At 37.7% G+C, this 20311-nt stretch overlaps 1 protein-coding gene across 2 annotated transcripts; it reads left to right on the forward strand.

The window, feature by feature from the left end:
- Positions 1 to 12041: 12041 nt before the first annotated feature.
- On the forward strand, positions 12042 to 20023 carry LOC104599572 (Tetratricopeptide repeat (TPR)-like superfamily protein). Of its 2 annotated transcripts, none has more exons than XM_010262172.3 (3): positions 12042 to 14909; positions 17261 to 17318; positions 19542 to 20023. In XM_010262172.3, the coding sequence occupies exon 1, from the start codon at positions 13597 to 13599 to the stop codon at positions 14839 to 14841; it is 1245 nt and encodes a 414-aa protein (XP_010260474.1). In that variant the 5' UTR covers positions 12042 to 13596; the 3' UTR covers positions 14842 to 14909; positions 17261 to 17318; positions 19542 to 20023. The 2 variants fall into 2 exon arrangements, with proteins under 2 accessions (XP_010260474.1, XP_010260473.1); XM_010262171.3 differs by lacking the exon at positions 19542 to 20023 and adding an exon at positions 18126 to 19531 and having other exon boundaries at positions 12043 to 14909.
- Positions 20024 to 20311: the final 288 nt, after the last annotated feature.

The raw sequence follows: 20311 nt of genomic DNA on the forward strand, positions 1-20311 counted from the left end.
AATTTTTGGAAATATATATCTGATATATTTCAGAATATATATATTTTTTTCAGATATATATTTATTATTTAAAACTAAAATATCTATATTTAACAGATATTTTTTCAGAATATATATTTTTTCACATAACTCGGTTTGGCTCGATTTGGTTTCGGTTTTCACATATGAAAACTGAAACCAAACTAAATTATCGGTTTGTTCATTTTTGCAACCCGAAACCGACCGGTAGTGAAGAAAAACCAGCCAAATCAGGTTGGGTCGAGCTGGGTTGGTCGGTTTAGTCGATTTGGATTTATTTGTGAACAGCCCTAACGAGAACCCGAGTGAGGGCCCATACAAACACATAGATGAGTTTCTGGAAATCTGTTCCACTGTAAAGATCCAAAACTTTAATGACGATGCCCTTAGATTAACTCTTTTCCCCTTCTCCTTGAAAGACAAGGCCAAGCACTAGTTGGGAACTATAGGGAGACCTATTAGAACTTGGGCAGAAATGCAGCAAAAACTCCTTAGAAAGCTCTACCCTATAGGACGAACCAACACCATGAGAAGATCCATCACTAGATTCACCCAAACATCGAGTAAACAAATTCATGAGTCTTAGGAGAGAATGAAAAAGTTGTTGAGAAAGTGCCCACACCATGGCCTGTCCAAGTGGCAAATTGTCCAAGCCTTCTATGAAGGTTTGACTGATCAATACAAGCAAATGGTAGATGCATCCTGTAGGGGGCATTTATGAGTAAAAGTGAGGATGAAGCGTATCCTCAAAGAGGGCAGAGCTCTACAAAGTCAGGAACAGCATAGAGCCAGAGGCAAAAATGGACATTAATGCAATTTCTAGAAAATTGGACAAGGTAGATCTTCTAGTCCAAAAGCTTGATCAATTCTTCACATATAACCAACAACAGGGCCCATCTACAGCTTATCCTGAAGTTTGTTCCATTTGTGCCAGCTTGGCCCACCAAGTTGATGATTGTCCAATGGTAGCCTAGTTTTCGCCGTTGATCCAAGAACAGGGTTCAGGCAGCCTAGAGTTTATCAAGGCTTAATAATGACCCATTTTCAAATACTTACAACCCTAGTGGAGAAATCGCCCTAACTTTTCTTGGAGGACACATCAACCTAACACACAGTCCCATCAGTACCATCCATCTAACTCATTGGCCCACCAATTTCAGAGGCCACAAGTGCAAAGCCAATTCCAGTAGACTTACCCTAGAAACTAGTTGGTCCAACCTTATTAGGTTTACTCACAACTTCCTCAGACCAATACAGTTGATGACAAGTTCATTCAGCTGCAGCAACTGATTTTAACTCAACAGCAGTCCATTGCTAGATTAGAGAGCCAAATAGGACAGCTAGCCAAAGACAATGCGATGAGAGAAGTAGGACAACTACCAAGTCAAAAGGTTGCAAATCCTAGAAATAAGCCAACGGGTTTTCCTCCATAGCAGATTCAACCACCTCCTAAGAACCCTCATTTTCAAAATGCCAAGGCTATTACGACCTTAAGGAGTGGGAGGATTTTAGAGGACCCGTATGAGAAAATGACACTTGAAAACATCAATGAAGAAGAAAAGGAGCAAGAAGACCATAAGTTTGGGGGGGGGAAGAAAAAGGAAAGGAAAACTTAGAAGAAGAACCTATAGTGAACCGACTTGTAGCTCCCTTTCCAACCGCATTCATAGTTGGGCCATTGTGAAAGACGAAAGAGACTCACAATGAAGAAATCATGGAGTTATTCAAGCAAGTCCATATTAACATCCCTCTCCTCAAACGATTCAACATGTCCCGGCCTATGCCAAGTTCTTGAAAGAATTGTGTACTCAAAAGAGGGAGCCACAATCGGCCCTAAAAAAAGTGATGCTCTCGGCAGATGTTAGTGCGGTTCTCCTAAACCAACTCTCCTAGAAAATGAAATACCTCGGTGCTCTTCTAATAAGTTGTGTCATCTCTGTAATCACTTTCGATCAGGCCCTACTAGATCTTGGGGCCAATGTAAATCTGCTCCCCTCTATTATTTATGAAAGGTTCAGGATCAGCAAGTTAAAACCTACCTCGGTAATTATGTAACTTGTTGACCGATTAGTCAAGACTCCTCGAGGTGTTATTGAGGACGTAATTGTCAAAGTAGAGGATTGTTACTTCCTAGTGGATTTTGTCATCCTAGACCTGACCCCAACCGAGGAACTGAACCATAACCCGATAATCTTAGGACGTCTGTTTCTAGCAACTACCAATGCAAACATCAATTGTAAATCGGAAGAAATTGACATTTCATTTGGGGAGCATAAAGTTTGATTAAATGTATTTAGTGCCACTAAGTATCCAAACCTAGGGGAAGATGAGTTCAAGGTAGATGTAGTGGACAACCATGTAGATGCCTTGTCTACCCTTTGGTTAGCCCAATCTGAGCCCTGTCTGTGTAAAGAAGAAAGCGAGTCTAGAAGTGTAGATGTGAGAAGTGAGTGAATGTGTTTGGCTAAAGACGTTACACTTAGTGCTGGTTGGGAGGCAACCCAACAAAGTTTTATTTTTGTTGTCGTGTTAGAGTTTGTCTTTTCTTTTGAATAAGTTTCAGAATTCAGTTGAAAGACCTTGAACCCCTTGGAAAAACCCTTTTGATTGTTCCCTTTGGCCCAAGTCCCTTTACAACATTCTAATCATGCCATTAGGGACAATGGCACTTAAGTTGGGGGTGAGGAAAGGGAGAGAAAAATTGAAAAAAAAAATAATAATAATAAGAGCTAAGCCTTTAGAAATGCAAAACTAAAAATTTTATTGAGAAATTTTTAAAATTTTCCATTAAAAGAGATTCCCAAACAAAAAAAGTTAAGGAAACTGATAGAAGAATATTGAATTTTGTAGAAATTTGTAACAAGTGATAGGAGTCAAAATTGGTCTTATTTGAATATTGCCAAAATCGTTTAGGAATTGGAAAATACACCCAAGTTTTCCCCTGGCAAGATAAGAAGAGAAAGATTGAGAAATTAGACAAAAATTCTTCAAGTCAATAGAGACAGTGGACTACCCTGAACAGTGTTTCAAAAAAAAAGAAAAAAAATAGAATAAAAGGTCAATGGCACCCTAGACTTAGTAACCAGGTCTCTTCACCTAAGTCAAGTATCAAGATTCACGACAAACGGAAAAGAGAATGCCAAAGACAATCGCCTAACACTTAGTAACCGGGTCTCTTCACCTAAGGCAAGTGTCGAGATACACATCAAACGGTGGAAGGTAGCAATAAAAATAAGTGTGTCTCAAAGTTCAAGGGTAGAAATCCATTGTCAGAAATGGTAAGAAGAATGCCTGTCCGATTTTGAATTGAATCTCAGATTTTCTTAACAAACTGCAAATGGAATGGTATATAAGATTTTTAAGCCAAGTTTCTGTAATGTTCAAAACAGGATGATTTTACCCCTTAAACTCAATATTGATCTATATAAAGTTTGAGAATTCTAGAATCAAGGATACTTGGCTAATTTTGCCATAGATGATCTTGGAATGGGAATGATCTCTTTACTTAGTATAATTTTAAAGGCCGCATTGCTAACGGACTAGCAATGGTTAAGTTGGGGTTGTGATAACTCTGTATTTTGATGCCTTAAAGGCATCATTTCAGGGGTATTTCAGGCATTAGAATAGTCAAAATGTATCATTTTCCCAGTTAAATTCAATATTGTGACCTCTGAGTGTCCCTGTGTAAATCCTAGGGAAAACTAAGGAAGTTTCAGGGCTGAAATGCAGTTTTTGAGAAGCTGGTGTGAATTCCAGCTGAGAGAGGGGTTGTTTCTATGAAAAACTGAGCACAGGAGGGCACCACCTATCTACCAAACCTAGATAGATGCCCCTCTTATTGTATTAGCATACTCCCCTCTCCATAGAAAACCCTAAGGTGCCTCCCTACTCATTCTTTTCACCTCTAACAAACCCTTGCTACCCTAGACTATCAAATCTCCACCCTCCACTCTCTCCTAACCTCTAATCTCAACCATCCAAGCCTTAGCAGCCCTTCATACCCTTAGATCTCTCAATAGACAACATCCTAGCCTTACACCTCACTCCTTAAACCTCAACCAATCACCTTAGGGTGCCACATCACACCAACCAATCACATTTCACCATTCTAGGCACCTAAATCTGCTCCCTCCATTTTGAGAGCCCAAATTTCAGCCCTACATAATATTGGGCACCTTCTCCTTCTCTTCTTAGCCTTAGGATCACCTTAGAACAATCCTACCTCCATTCTTAACCCTAGGGCACCCATATTTCTGCAAAAAAAAACCCACTCTTTCTCTCTAATCCCAATTTTGTCCACCCTTCTCCATAAAAAGGACCACAAGGGCCCTAGAGAAGGGGTTGGTCAATTCACCCAGTTCACAAGGCTAAGGTTTCTTGAGGAGTTCAAGGGTTGTAGAAGGGAAGGACACTCAGATCTTGTGAGGAGGGGTTCCTACAAGCAGTCCGACCAATCTACAACTACCGCCACGGGATTTGATCAATCATCCCTTTTGTTTTCTTTAGATTCTTTTAGGTTGCATTCTGCCCCTAAGTAAGACAGAATGTTGTTCTAGAGAAGTTCAAGGGTAGAGGAAGAGGAAAATGCCTAGGCAAGAGGAGGGGTTCCTACTTGCAGTTCGCCAAGCCACTATTACCACCTCTGGACCCGGATCCCAACCAGTTTCCCATAGTTTTAGATTTACTTTTTACTAATATTTTATTTTTCGTTCTTTAATTTTAAGTTTTTATTTTATTTCTGTAATTTATTTTTATCAAATTTAATTTTTGTCTTCCTTTCTATAGATTTAAAATTCGGCTAGGTAAAACGGAAGGCCCAGCTCAAGGAGTTCGAGGGTCAAAGGATAGATCCGGAGACTGCTACCTCTGACCGAGTTGCAGATTTTTTATTTAGTTTTTTATTTCTGTTATTTATTTATTTTTCTACAATTTTTACTTTCAGCATTGTTAGAATTTTACTTTATTGGATTCCAGTTTAGTTAATTAAATTTTGTGTTTCTACAATCTCAAATCTTGTTATTTTGTCTGAATTGAAGTACACAACAATTTTCCCTCGCTTCCCTGTGGATACGACCCCTTTCTTACCACTAACTGCATTTTGTAGTTATTTTGAGAATCGAAAAATTTATAAATATTGAAACTGGTGTTCCAAAGTGGTTAATGACACGCTTCCGAACACACTATGTCCTGCCCCCTTGTGACCGCACGCACCATCAACACGTGCGTTGTTGTTGGCATTGTTGATGGGGTTGTTGCTTGAAGATGCCATTGAGTTTAAGATTTTAGCAGACAAGTGAGAATTCAGCTTTTGTGTAACGTGTTCTCACAGATGGCGCCAATTGATGATGTGCGATCTGCTGCTCCCTACTAGCAGAGAACTTGGACATCGAACTATATAGGTCGCCTAGCTGAGCTACAAAATAAGAGATCAAAGTGTTCGAGTTGCTTTACCTGGGGTGGGCACTCCAATGCTTAAGTCAGTGATGAGTTGTGAGAATTGGAAAGATTGAGTGAAAGAGAGCTATTAGTGTTGAACCACACATACCTCTTCTGTGAAAGGGGATGCCTTTATATAGGCAAATTGTCGTGAGCTCCACGAAGCACATTCGAGATCTCTGGCCTGTCTGATTCAGAAGCGATTTCACACCCGTAGATGTACTCCGCATAAGCGGGAAGGGCTTATTTGATCGCGCCTAAAGCAGATGGGGTGGTAGTTAGCTCCAGAGATGTAGCGTCGTGATCCTGTGTGACTCACTCAAGGAGGAGGTTGCTCACTGCACCACACAAGCCGTTGGCTAGGTCTTTACTAGGTCAGCAAAGTCAGGTCGCCTCCTATGCCGACTAGCATCAACCAACCTATTCTTAGTTTGTCCTTCCAAGGTAGGGCCGTGTATCTACTACTTCAGTGGAGGTGGGTCGCCTCATACGCCAACTTGACACTGGTCAATCTACCTGCAGTCCGACCTACTAAAGTAGGGCCGAGGAGTCTGTAATGAATGTGAGGTGTTCGTCATACTTCTAAAGCTTGCTTACGTGGAATTGACTTGTCGTCTGATGATTTTGTGGAATCACATGTTATTACATCACTAGAGGGCCGAATCACCCCTCATCAAGAATAATAGAGGAACACCTCACATCCATTGGTAAATAGAGAAACATGACAAAAAAATAGATTACAAAGAGATTTGTGGTTTGACCCATATGCCTATTTCCACTTGAGAAGGAGTAGAAATCCACTATATCAACAAAACAATGTAATGAAAACATGAGCGAACTCACACAAACCCTAGTGCCCTATACACCCAATACACCCTCCGAAAAACAAGATACATATTGAAGACCTATCTTCAGAAACGGGTTGGGTATTGGCCCAAGCCCTCGACATCCACCACAGACTTCAATGAAATTTCTCCTTCCAATTTGCTAACAATCAAATTTATATGAGTAAATACACAAAAAAACATTTCCTAGTTCCATGAATCTTTTTCTTTTTTTTCTTCACAAAGGGAGAGAGAAGATGCACTAATAAGTAATAACAATTCCCAAGGATAGTTCTGTGGAAACCCATAAATCCTCTATCCTGATCTATAAAAGTCGCGATAAATTTGGAGGTCTCTTCATTAAGCTAGTCCTTAAAATCTTCATCAAACATCCCAAATCCCAACTATGCAAAAAACATAGAAAATATATAACAAAAATATGGAATTTTTATAATTCAATTTTTAGTAGAGTAACAATAGATTATTTTTGCAAAATAAATATATGGAAAATTAATTATTTAGTTGGAGTGCATGAATTCTCATATGTTTCCGAACAATAAATTGTAAATTCATAGACGTTACAATAGTAGTAATCTTAATTTGTGTGAATTTTGAATTTCCACATGAATATATACCACAATATGCAAATGCACCTAGTTTCCAGGTAATGATACATTGTATCTCTGTGGTATTAATTAGTTCCACCAAAAATGTTTAAGCTATGATTCATATTAAAAATCTATGATGCAGGAAAGACATGGTATCAAGAGTTTTGACCAATCAAAACCCACCCATGAGTCCATGACTTTTGATAAATAACACCTGATTGGCTACCACCTTATGATTCCAGTTAATTGGTCAAACGTTTTTCAGATATCATAACTTTTCCATATCATGGTCAAACCCTAAGCGGCTAAGCATTAGTGTGAAACATAAAGAAATTTTATTTCCAATAATTTTCTTTAAAAATTGTTGCATGTATTAGTTTTTCAATGAAAATGTTACATAAGCGTTCTGAAAACAGTTTCGAGATGTTCTACAATTGAGTTGTTTTTCTTTATGCCGGTTCTAAAAATAAATCAAAACTGTTGTTTCTTAAAACAAAAACACAAGAAATATGTTTTTTGGTTGTGTACGTGTTTTTTGTTTTCAAAACTGAAACTAAAACATCATGTTCCATAAATCATATAATTTCTATACTAGAAATTTTGTTTTTGTTTTAAAAATTAATATTTTGTTGGTTCTTTAAAAAATATATATTATTTTTTAAACAAAATCAGCTTATTATTTCCTTTGAAAACAAAAACAGAGTTCAAGAACATGTTTTTATTTTTTAGTGATACAATGAATCCAAAAACAAATGAAAACAAAAACCTTCATGTTATAGAATGCCCCTTCGTTTCAATGACGATGACTGGAGACCCGAAATAAGTTTCTAAACTACTATGGTTTGGTTGTAAATGATTGGCAGTGGAAAACAAATAGCTTCCAGGATGAAAATGACACAACGTTTCTGGACTCTTATTAATCTGTTTGTCACTTCTGAAAGGAGGGTTAGGCCTATGGGTGCAAGATGGGTTCTCAACTTGTAGAATTTACACTGCATTGAGCCTGGGCTTATGGCTAAGCCCATTCCAGTGTTAACAAAATCTCAACCCAAGTTCACCCAAGTTGCAACTCTACTTAATTGGGCCTTTTAATTCAAAATTCCCCAACACCCATGTTGTGCCTGAACTCTGAATTGGATTGTTATTCTTCTTATCGAAAAGGTTTCATAGGAGGATATAGGACAAGTGAGTGGTATATACCCTTCCCCGAGATGTCCTGGTTCAAAGCTTGAAACCTAAAACAATTTCTATCTATGCATATCACCTTTTGAATTATGCCATGCACAAATGCTGCATATTTTGTGATTACCAAAAAAAAAAAAAAAGAAAATTGAGAATCTATAAAACAGTCATAGTATACTTGTAACATCTAGCTGATGCCAGCACTATAGAATCTATTAACTATAAAGATTGTGGGAATAAGACTTTGGAGGGGGTATTGATCAGAGACGCATTGGTTTCTTATGCTAATTATAAAATAAATAATTTTATTTTTTGTATTCATTGTCGGTCAATTGTAACTGATCTGGTAATCAATCAGGTGGTTATTTATAAAATTCGGGGCGGGGGGAGTTTGATTGGACAAAGCCCTTCTTTTAGTATTTATCATTTTATCATTTTTTTTTGGCAGCATAGTTTTTGACATTTTCCTCAATTATTTACATATAAATACATTTGGCTGAGGTTAAATATAATTTTTTTTTCAGATTGGACCAAGCATACCTGTATATTTAAAGAATACCTTAAAGCACTTCTCAAGGAACCATTTGACCTAAAAGCTTAAGCCATTAGGAGAGGTCCTGAATAGGGTTTTATTCTCTAGCGTCCCCTCATGTGAAAGTCCACTGGAATTGAAGTGTGGACAAGCATAGGCCATTCATACCTTCTGCTGAAATTTAATTAATTATAACGAGGGCAATATAAGGGAAAATTAGATAACTTGGGTCAAATAGGCTCTCTATTACTATTTCAAGGAACTATTCAACCTAAAAGCTTAAACTGTTACACCAAATCCCTTAGGTTTTTATTCTCTAGCAGTACTCTTCAATTTTCAAGAAATAAGACATTGTTGTTATCTCTTAATGGAAGTGCACAAATGTCTAATTCGCCCCTTATTATTTTTCAAATTTTCGAAACACAGAAAATGTCTATCTAGAAAGTCAATGATTCCTTGATTACCCACTAAGAGATATTGGTCTCAAACTCTGAAAATTGTATAAGCTTCACCACACATTGTTAAGGAGGTGGCTTATGGCTTGGCACATTAGAGCATGACTCCAACAGAGGCAATTGCAACCATGGGTACTCAATGAATCAGTTCTATTACTAGAAGCCACCGAACCAAATATGCCCTGGTTTTTGTTCTTCTCCAATCTCCACCAACTTTTAAGGCCCGGTTCAATTCTAGAAATTCCCATTCTCAAAATCCATCCAACCTAGGAATCTGCAGATGTATTTGATAAGTCATCTGATTCATGTTTCTTAAAAATCAGAATCACATTCAACATCACCCTATTCCTAGAATCAATTCTTTATTTCCATATCATTTCACGTGTATTTGCAGAGGGACCTATTGTTCTTACTATTTTTGTTTTTCTTCAAGTATCTAAAGTTGCTACTCCTGAACTATAATTAATAAGACGAAATTCAATAGAAGAGATAATGTTATCCTAAAATTTTTTCAAAGATTCCCAGGTTTGAGATAGATACTAGAATTATATAATAGGTGAATTGGCAAAGGTTAAAAACGATTAGACTAACAATTATTGATACATGTTCAAGAATGTAATGACTGCTTACACAACCTTAACCAATTGAAATCTAATATTTTGGGAATTTTGAAACATTGACCCAAAGAACCTCTTGACCGTTGGTGGCATTGGTTAATAGTCCTAATTTACTTAGATATTTCATAGATTTGTCAAGGAATTTAAACCTGATTATCTTAGGAACATACTCACACCAAGACAAAAGAGTATGATTTGTAATCGAGGCATCGGTATCCCATCAACCCACATTGGTGGTGTATAATGTTAGCATTTATATCGATTTCTAATATACTGAAGCATGAAAGGATCATTATAAGCTCTAAAATGACTTGAAATAAACTGAGACCGACCTTGAACGTTTGAAGCAAAAGTAGCGTCCATGGCTCCTTGCAAACGTCTGAGAGCGTTGGAATCTCTTCTTGAGCTTCCTCTTCTTTTCTTCTCTTTTATACCCAAAAATGGAACTGGAGAGCTTCTCTCTCTCAACTAAACCGCAAACCCAAAAATGGAACTGGAAACTCCTTTTCTTAAGAATTGGTTGCTTCTTACTTAATAGAAGAACTAGGAGTTTGTGGCTCTAATTATAGAGCTTTGCAACTACCCAAGTGAGGCTTCATGATTATGCATCTAGAAACCAGAGGCTCCATCAACCTCTGCTTTTTCAAAACCAAAGGCTCTATTTATAGCATTGTCATTCCTTCATGGGCTGAATCTCCATGGTTTCATCATCCTTTGGTTTGCAACTGCCCATTCCCTCAAAAAGGCAGTAAGGCACAAAGAATGGGATCGAATTGGATTTCGATTGTGCCCAACCAAATGGTTAGAATCGAAATAAGCCATTCCAATTCCAGTCTCAGACCCCTATTCCTGAGAATGGTACAATATTGTGTTCTCAATGCAAAGGTACTAGAGTAATCAAATTCAATTGACCACTTCAATGGGTAGTTTAAAGCTAGTGGATTGTGTTGGCTTTGTAGAGGTAAGAAAGAAATTTAATAGAGTAATATTCATCAATAGCCTTGATGGCTATTGGCTAAGATTGTACTTGTCATATTTCGTGTATCAATTGTCGAAGCCCAAAAGAACTTTTAGTGAATGCATCTTACAAATGAGAAGACAAAGGCTAGTAGTGAGGAATTCAGATTAGTTGAACGTTTGGCTGTTCAGTGGGCTGTGGAACCAATGATGAGGTTTTATGTCAATAATAAATTCATAGGCCCCATTTATTTTATTATTGGCGTCAAACCTTATCATTGGTTCATAGCCCACTAAACAGCCAAAGCATTCAGCTAAATCTTGCTCAATAGTGAGACCCAAGCCTCCATTTAACCTAACCTGAAAGGTAGGTGTTCATTGAGATCCATAGGCTTGTTGGTCTTCTTCTTTAGGTAAGATTTCATACCATCTTCATGAACTTCTCTTGTTTAAATCGATGGAGAAGAATAGAGGGTAAAATTAGGTTTTTAAAATATTATAAGGGTCACATATTGTTCCATGTGAATAGAATGCAATCGGTGTGCTAACGGAAGGATATATTTATCCTATTATTAGAAAACCAAAGGATACTTCATAGTATTCTTTAAATGAATTTGGATTTGCTCCTCATAGAGTGTGCCTCACACCAACCTCATAACTAAAGGTGTAAATCGGGTCATGCTAGCCTGTGGCACGACCCATATACATACATATAATATTATATATTATATAAATTATAATTATATAATAATATATAGTATATAACATATTAATAAAATAAACAAATTTTTCAGTTTTATTATACTATTTTATTTAATTATTATTATATATAAACAATTTTATACATTAAAATTCATATAAAATAAGCATTTTAAGATTTTATTTTCAATTTGTTTAAATAAATAGCTTTGGCCTGTGGCACGGCATGGTACGACATGGGCCTGCACGGGCTCGAGCCGTGGGCCGTGCAAGGACAACCCCCCAAAATATCCCAGGGGAGGGAGGGGCCATGCCATGCCAGCCCAACACGACCTGTTTTACGGCTCTACTCACAACATATTGCAGTTGTGCATTAGAAACATCTATGCATGATTGATATCTTACAAGTACAAGATGTTCCAGATGTGCAGCTCCAAATGATGTGAGGAATGTTCAATGAGTAGAAAATCCAAATTTTCTTTTTAAACGTAGAAGATATAGTTAGGATATGTTTGGAATCTAATCTATTTGATTGTAACGGATTGGGGCAATTTATGGGTTTGGGAGATAGGCTACTATATAAGAATTGTCTTAAAAGTATCTCTACTATTTCTAAGAATTGTTGCATGTTAAATGGTAAGGGAAAAAACTAAAATGTTGAATTTGCCCACAGGGTTTTTCATGTTCTTCAGAAACTCAATTGTTGCTCTTCTTGGACTTCGCTAGTTCCCGGTTTATATGATCATTGTCGTTTTCACCATCTCTTCTTTATGTCTCATTTTGGAGGAGCAGCGACGCTGTGTTTCCTATCACAGCGAGGTTGTCGTACAGAGTTAGAAGCCCGACGAATTCGACAAAGGAGGCGTGCAGTGAGAGTGAAATCATCACCATCGAAGGGATGACAACAAGGTTGGGCTCAAGAATTCCAACGACAATGGGTCTCCTGTTTTTGACTTCCTGAGTCAACTCAAGTGATACTTCTAGATTACTGCTCACAAACCAGCCGGGGATGACTCCTACCATGTATCTCGTTCCTCGTAAGAATTCTCTCTCTTCGAAATCCACTGAAGACGATAACAAGTTGCTTGCAGAAATTGATCCAGAGCTTAGATACAACTACCAGAGGAACTTTCAGTTTCTTCAAGGGTGTTCAGCATTGACACCATTGTGAAAGAAGAGAGAGGGAATGAGAGGGAAAGAAAGATACCTCTTTCGAGAGAGAGAGGGATCCCGGCACCAGAATTGCAAGAAACCCAAATCAGAAAAGCGAGAGTGGGTAAACCAGACCCAACAAATTAGAAATCTGGGATTTTCATGTTTTGAGTTCTCGTGATCGTTCGAGGTGGCTATGGAGTTCCGGAATTCAACAGAGGTCCCTATTTCCGCCGTGGAACTTCTGCTGCAAGTGGCGTTGATGATACCGATTTTGCACTATGTATTGGGATCTCTATTTGTTTTGGTGGTACTTTGGCTATGGAGTTCCGAATTCAACAGAGGTTCCTGTTTTCGCTTTGGAACTTTTGCTGCAAGCGGCGTTGCCGATACCGATTTCGCACCATTTATTGGGATCTCTATTTGTTTTGGTGGTATTTTTGTATAATTTCTTGGAGTTTCATTTTGTTAGAGATCTCTTGCATGGTTTTAGAGGGGATCCAGAGAGAGGGAATGAGAAAAAGAGCAAGAAGAAGAAGAGGTGGTGGAGAAATGCTCACCTTTTCTGGAAATGGAAGTGGACCACTGATGCAAGGCCCAGTGACGGTCAGGACGGTGTCTATCGTAGGAACCGGGTTTGTAGGGAGCAATATCTGGGCTGCTGTAAATAACAGATAACAGAGAGCATAAGCGGGTCGACCTCGCGGTCCGTGTCTTGTTGCTCTACTCTTAGTCTTAAGGTTGAGGATGATGAATCAGCCCAACTTAGAATTCTTTAGTTTCACCGTACAGGGAATAAATCTGGACCTTTCACGGACAGAATACATTAATAGAAGGGACTTCTACGTAGATTATGGTGGCTATAATTCAGAATTTGTACTTTTCCCAATTAGTCACGTAATGTCGCATGTAACAAAGTGTGACGAAAAAAAGAGATTTTAGACAATTATCAGAAAGTTTAAATTTGGCTTCTATTTATGTACGTTGTACGTTGCTTCCGCAGATAAATTTTTCTGTGGTGGCCTGGTCCATAAATTTGCCGAACTCGGATTTTTGGGTCTCCTTCGGAGACACAAAGAGATTTAATTCGCTAAAACTCTATAATCTCAAAATAAAATGGCAATTATCCCAACATCTTTGAAAGTTATCCCATGGCTTCCTTCCAAGTGTGTATGTAGTTGTTGCTTGCAGAGAAGCAGTATTCCACCAACCACTCCAATTCAATACCCAGCGATTCAACGCCCCAGTCGGAAGATCCCCTGCCCATCCAACGTCGAGATCAAATTAAACCAGCACCGGAGTAGGAGCACTACTACCACCACCACCGACGTTTTATGCCTGATGGATAGCCTGCATCTCCGCATACCAGCCGATATCTATGCTTCTCTCTTAAAAGAATGTACAGATGCCAGAGACGCGACTAGAGGTGCTGAGGTGCACGCCCACATGAACCGAAGTGGCTTCCGCCCAGGTTTACCCTTAGCTAACCGCCTACTTCTGATGTACGTGGCGTGCAGTCGTTTAGATGATGCTCGTAAGGTCTTCGATAAAATGACAATTAGAGACTCCATCTCGTGGGCAACGCTAATTGCTGGTTATGTGAACCATGGTGACTGTAAAGAAGCGATAAGCTTGTTCCTGGAAATGCAACAGGGAAGTGGGTTGGAGTTCACTGATTTGATTATTGTCAGCATCTTCAAGGCATGCGTCCACATTGGGGAATTTGGACTGGGGAAACAAATACATGGGTGGATATTTAAGGTCGGGTATCACAAGAATTTGTTTTTCTGCAGCGCTCTCATCAATTTCTATCGGAAGTTCAAATGCCTAGAAGATGCACAATTTGTCTTTAATGGAGCTAATCGTCGTGACACTGTGCTTTGGAATGACATAATTACTGGCTACAGTAGAGAGGGGCAGTTTGATGAAGTCCTTGATATCTTCAAGGAAATGGGGAGAGCAGGTGCAAGTAAGAATAATTTTACATTCTCGACTGTTCTCCGGGCAAGTGGAAGGGTGAGGGATTATGGGCAATGCGGTAAGCAGGTTCATGCCAGTACCATCAAACTCGGGGTTGAAATGGATCTATTTGTGCAGAGCAGTTTGGTTGACATGTATGGGAGACAAGGGCTGCTGAGGGATGCTAGAAGGGTCTTTGAAATGATCGGCAACGAGAGAAATGATGTATGTTGGAATGCCATGTTTATTGGCTACTTACAACATGGCTTCTATAATGATGCTATCAAGTTTCTGTATGAGATGAAGGCAGCTGGCCTACAACCCCAAGAATCAATGCTCACTAAACTAAGAATAGCGTGTGGGAGCTGGTCTCCTCATGTATCATTAAGAAAAGGGTCCTAGTCTCCTTGGCATCAAGTCAGGACCAACATTTGTTATGGGTAGTGGCTCTTATTAGCAGTGAAGAAAAGGTTCGTCACTCCCACCCCCGAAAGCTGTGTTCATTCTGATGTACAGAGGGTGCAAGAAAAGTTTTCACCATTATCAAATGTAGAATATAGTATAGTTGAGATTTTTCAATTTGAAAACTCTTCTGTTCCTTTTGCTATGAAAGATATGGAATCTAGGGACAGAATAATGTAAGTCTCTGCAATGACTAGTGGCAATTTGGCATGGGGGTTCATATGAGAAATCTGAACATTAATATTTCATGGTCTGATTTCTTTTAGATACATATAAAATCCATATCATGTCTGTCTTTATCTCACCTTTGTGTATATTGAGAGCAAAGTGATTTTAATTTAAATAAGAGTCAGGATTCTAGTGAGTGTGATTCTAGTACTTGGAAAATTTTTTGGCTTAACGACTAACTCATAAGATTTGGATTATCAGTGCAAGTATCTATTCCAGTGATGAAACTCTGATAAACTATTTTTAATTGCTTTTTTGGTCAAGGATGTGGAGATGAGCAAACCCTTTAGTGCAAACATGTGGTTGGTTGATACCAACCCTTTGAAAACAAGAGCCTAATGTGAAATATAAGTAATAGCATTGCAACACGACAAGTGGGTGGATGATGTTTCATTCTTGGAGACACTTTCATTCTTTACTTCTACAACCAAGAAACCTCATAAGTGACCTTCATAGTATTTATCTCAAGTTTCTGTATGGCCATGTTTTCCCTTGTTATGTGATTCCCTTTACATCTCTTGGAAATTTGGTCTATATGCCTTGTAGTTGTAGAAAGAAAAATAGGATTGCATATTGAGCCTGCTGAGTTGAGGTCTTGAGGATTTGTTAAATTTTGAAGGGGGCCCAACCCAAGGCCCAGACTTAATGCTGTGGAAATTCTTCATATAGGGTTTACACTTGCAAAAAGTTAACCCATCCTGAAAGAAGCGGGCTAGGGTCCCCTATGCAGCAACCCAAAGCCAGTCTGACTGGAGTCACTGGACCCGACCTGATCCAAAAAGAATTCGGGTCGGGTTGGGTTGGGTCATAGGTCACCATTGGGTCACCTATTTGCATACCAACATTTTCAAACTGATGTTGACCTGGACAGTTGAACCGTTCAAACCATTTGATCTGGGCAATTAAATATTTAAACCTGTATTTTTGGTAAAAACCATTGACATGGTCAAAGATCATCTGGCCCAGGTGATTGAACCATTGACCCATCTGACCTGTAGGTCAACCCTAACCTGAATATTTAGGGTTAGGATCTAGCCTTTGCTGACCCAACCGAAAGATGACCCCACCTGAAATGACCTCAAAATTGCCTTGATCTGACTCAACCTGACTTGATTCAACTGATTGCCAGGTCTACATCGGGTACCTGATTTGCACCCTTGAGAAAAAAAAATGTTGATACAACACCTTTTACCCCGCCCGCCTCCTTTTTGGGAAAACTACATGAAGCTAGATGGCTGGCCTCAAGCTTAACAGCTCATTCAGATAGACCCCTACAGAAAATTCTGTGACAAATAGCCTAGCAAGAGAGAATTTTACTTACCTTCATCAGTCATCTTTTAGTTGTTTTAACGTGCCTTGTCTGTGGCTGCTGCCTTGGCCCTCTCATATGATGTAATTATTATGTAGGATATACCTCTTATCTATTACTTATTAATTACATCACCTTTGGTTTTTTGTTACTATTCAAAAAAAGCCAAATGCAACATATTAAATCCAACTAAATTGGTATTGTCACTGTATCAGGCTTGCCAGGAGACATGAATATCAAATCTGTGCCTGTAGCTATTTTAACAAATAACATTGTTATTTTTTATTTGTGAGATCAATAAATTAGCTTATATTAGTATGATGAGGGCACATCATCGATGTCCAAGGGGAAGAAAATTCCAATTGATATTACTTGTATTCAGTATTTTGCAGTTTGATACCTGTTTGGTTATGACTGGATGTCTACATGTTAGGTTTGGATTTAGTCCATTTCCCAAAAATAATCTCTATATCAACTTCATATTTCTCTATTGAGGGCACGTCATGGATGTCCAGGGGGAAGAAAGCTCCAATTGATGTTACTTGTATTCAGTATTTGCAGTTTGATACCTGTTTGGTACTTCGGTTTTGATTAGATGTGTACATGTTAGCTTTGCATTTAATCTATTTCCCAAAAATAATCTCAATATGAACAGCATAGTTCTCTATTCTATGTGCATCAGTCTTCCATATTATTTGATTAGTTAAGCAATGAAATGAGAAGTTTTAGTTGGCTCTTTTAATTATATGGATCATTTCTTTTGTTTGTTGCCTTATTTCTGTCATACCCTAATTTGCACTTTCTTTTCTCTTCTGATTTCAGTAGGTGAAACTAGTCAACCTTGGAGGAAAAAGGTTGAAGCTTGCAATATGGGACACAGGTAAATGCTTTCTGCTCATGGTTTATTGCTGTCTGTTTCCTTGCATACTTTGTTTTTTCATTTACAGAATTCTTTATGGTCATCCTTAACTTATAGAGCATGTGGTTTCTTCACCACTGAAAAAAAAAAGGTTTTCCAGCTTTGTGTTTTGAAGTTTATAAACCTTGATACAAAGCACCATATTGCTCTCTACATGATGTAATTAGATGTAGGGTGTACCTCCTCATACATCTTGTGAGTTGGAACAATAACTTGTGGTTAAGTATATGGAAGAAAAAGAGGAAGTAGATCATTAATATATCACTACCTTTCTCTTTCTGTAGTCTTTGAGTAAGTTTTTAAAATAACATTGTTAAAGTATAGAAAATATGAGAGAAAATATCACATAGCTTATTTTTATTTCTTTTGAAGGGCTACACAAAAAAAAAAAAAAAAAAAATCATAGATATATTAACAGATTAGATGACTCTGCCAGCTCTGAAAGTATGAGAAATACAGATGAGAATACAACTTTTAGGGGTCCACCTCAAATTGGCTTAGTAAATGGTAAAACCCAATTGTTGGTCATGTCCTGTCAGAAAATATTCCTCAAGATCGTTTTTAGACTATTTGCTAAATAAATAAAGTTTCTTGATCAAACATGATAATCTGAACTACTTGTTAGATGATATTGCTTTCTTATTTTTCTTTTCATGTGACCAAAATGCAAAAAATGCATGTCCCCATTTTCAACTAGGCCTTCCTCTGAAGGCAGAAAAGGCTATTTATCACTGTATAACGAAGTTTATCTTTTATTTCTTCATGCAGCTGGGCAGGAGAGATTCATAACATTAACAAGCTCATACTATAGAGGAGCATGAGGGATCATTATGGATATTTTATTTCCTTCTCTTGCATTATTTCCTCTATATATGAAAAGTCCATTTACTTATTAAATATTATTTCTATTTTCTTTGTCTTGCTTTTCCTATATATTTGTTTTATGTCATACACCACTTTGTGGTCATCCATGTATCCATGTTTTGGTTCAAGGATATACACTAATTCTAAGGACAGAATATGTGAAATAATAGTAGTTGTCTTTAGCACTCTTTCTTTTTGCTGCATTATGATCTTGAATACATTTTAATTAGAGTTTAAATTCCCTACCACTACTCAGGCCTTTCCAAGTTGAGTACAATGCATCATATCATGTATCTAGTATCTACTGAATCCAGGATAGTTCAAAGTATTGATGCATCTATTTGGATGTTCACTTGACCCAACTATATGAATGAAATCTTAAAACATGAGTTCTGACAATTTTTGATGTGTTGATTTTCAGAAGTGTATCAACTTCTGATTCTGGGAAACATGATGGCAATAAACTTAAATAATGGGCTTTCTATTATTTAATTTTATCCCCTAAAGGGCTGATAAATTATCATTAACCACATGTCTTATAAACCACTAGGGTTGTCAATGGACTCTGGAAATCCAAAACCCAATCTGGATCCAATCAATTTCAAATTGGATTCAGATTTCAGTTGTTGCTAATTTGGTCGGATTTGGATGAATCATGATCCAATTATAGCCTACTAGCCACTAGGGTATGGCAGAAAGTTTGTACATGGGAAAACAATGAAGTTGAAGTTGAAGCTTGTCTGTTGTTTTTTCCTCCAAGCCTTTAAGCTTCCACTTTTACTCGGTTGTTCCCAAAAAAAAGTAATTAATGTTTCATTCCATTCCAACCAAGTCACTGAAAATGATGTTGGAACATCGTCAAGTTTGATCTGATCATTGAGCAGCATAAGATGAAACCCATAACTGCTCTCTCTCTCTCTCTCTCTCTCTCTCTCTGCTTCATGGGGCTAGCCCATCCCCCAAACCCATAACTGCTCCCCCAACCCTGGTGCAGGAGGAATTCGATCCCAAGTCTCCACTACAACCAGCCAGAGACCTTACCAACAACCAGTTGACACCTTGCCAAAGTTTGTTCTATACTGAACTTGATGAATATGACATCCAAGACTACCTTGGTTAAGCCCATAAGTTGATGTGAAGTGTCCATGATCCTTCAGGTCTATGTGGATGAAATACTTTTTTATTCGACTTTTGGAGGCAACCTTTTTGCACGTTTTCTATGCATGCAACAGATATAACATATATCCTTTAAGTATAAGCCAATTGCAACTTGGAAATTTTTAAGAAAAACCTGTAATTGTATTATTTTTGTTGCTACAGTTTATGACGGGATGCAACAGGAAATATTTACAATCCTTTCTGATGTATGGGCAAAGGAAATTGATCGCTATTCAACAAATCAAGATTGCATTAAGATACTGGTTGGAAACAAAGTAGATAAGGTACTGCTTGAAATTTATTGGTTAAAAGCTTATCCTTTTACCGAGATTTCAAATGGCAGGCTGATGATAAGAATTTTTGGATAAGCATTAAGAAAGTAATTATGAGATTTTTTTTTCTGTATATCTATTTGTTCTTTTTTTTGGAAAATATTATCGTGGTGATATGCAGCATTAAGATGTGATGATACAAATTGGATTTTTGTGTGTTGTGTGTGTTTTTTCCTTATTTGCTAAGAAAGTGAAAGGTTGTCACAAAGAAAGAGGGAATTGAATTTGTAAGGGAACATGGGTGCCTTTTTATTGAATGTAGTGCTAAAACAAGAGTTAATGTGAACCAATGCTTTGAGGAGCTTGTTTTGAAGGTAGGCATGATTTAAATTTCTTTCAATTCTTTTCCATGTAAATATGAAATCTTTAAACTTTGCTTTTAGACTTTGATAAAGAATATATAAGATTCTAGAACAATCATGGAACCTTCTTTGCACACTATATATAGATTATAGAATAATCATGGAACCTTCATTTGAATCCCTTGTGATTCAAATGAATCATTGCACACCATATGGATAGACAAAAACCTAATGGACCCACATCTGATAATAAATAAAAGAGAAAAATTTATTAATAATAGAAAAAAGAGTACATCAA

This window comes from Nelumbo nucifera, chromosome 1 (genome assembly GCF_055504915.1).
Source record: "Nelumbo nucifera cultivar China Antique chromosome 1, China Antique-T2T, whole genome shotgun sequence".
NCBI classification, from domain to species: domain Eukaryota; kingdom Viridiplantae; phylum Streptophyta; class Magnoliopsida; order Proteales; family Nelumbonaceae; genus Nelumbo; species Nelumbo nucifera.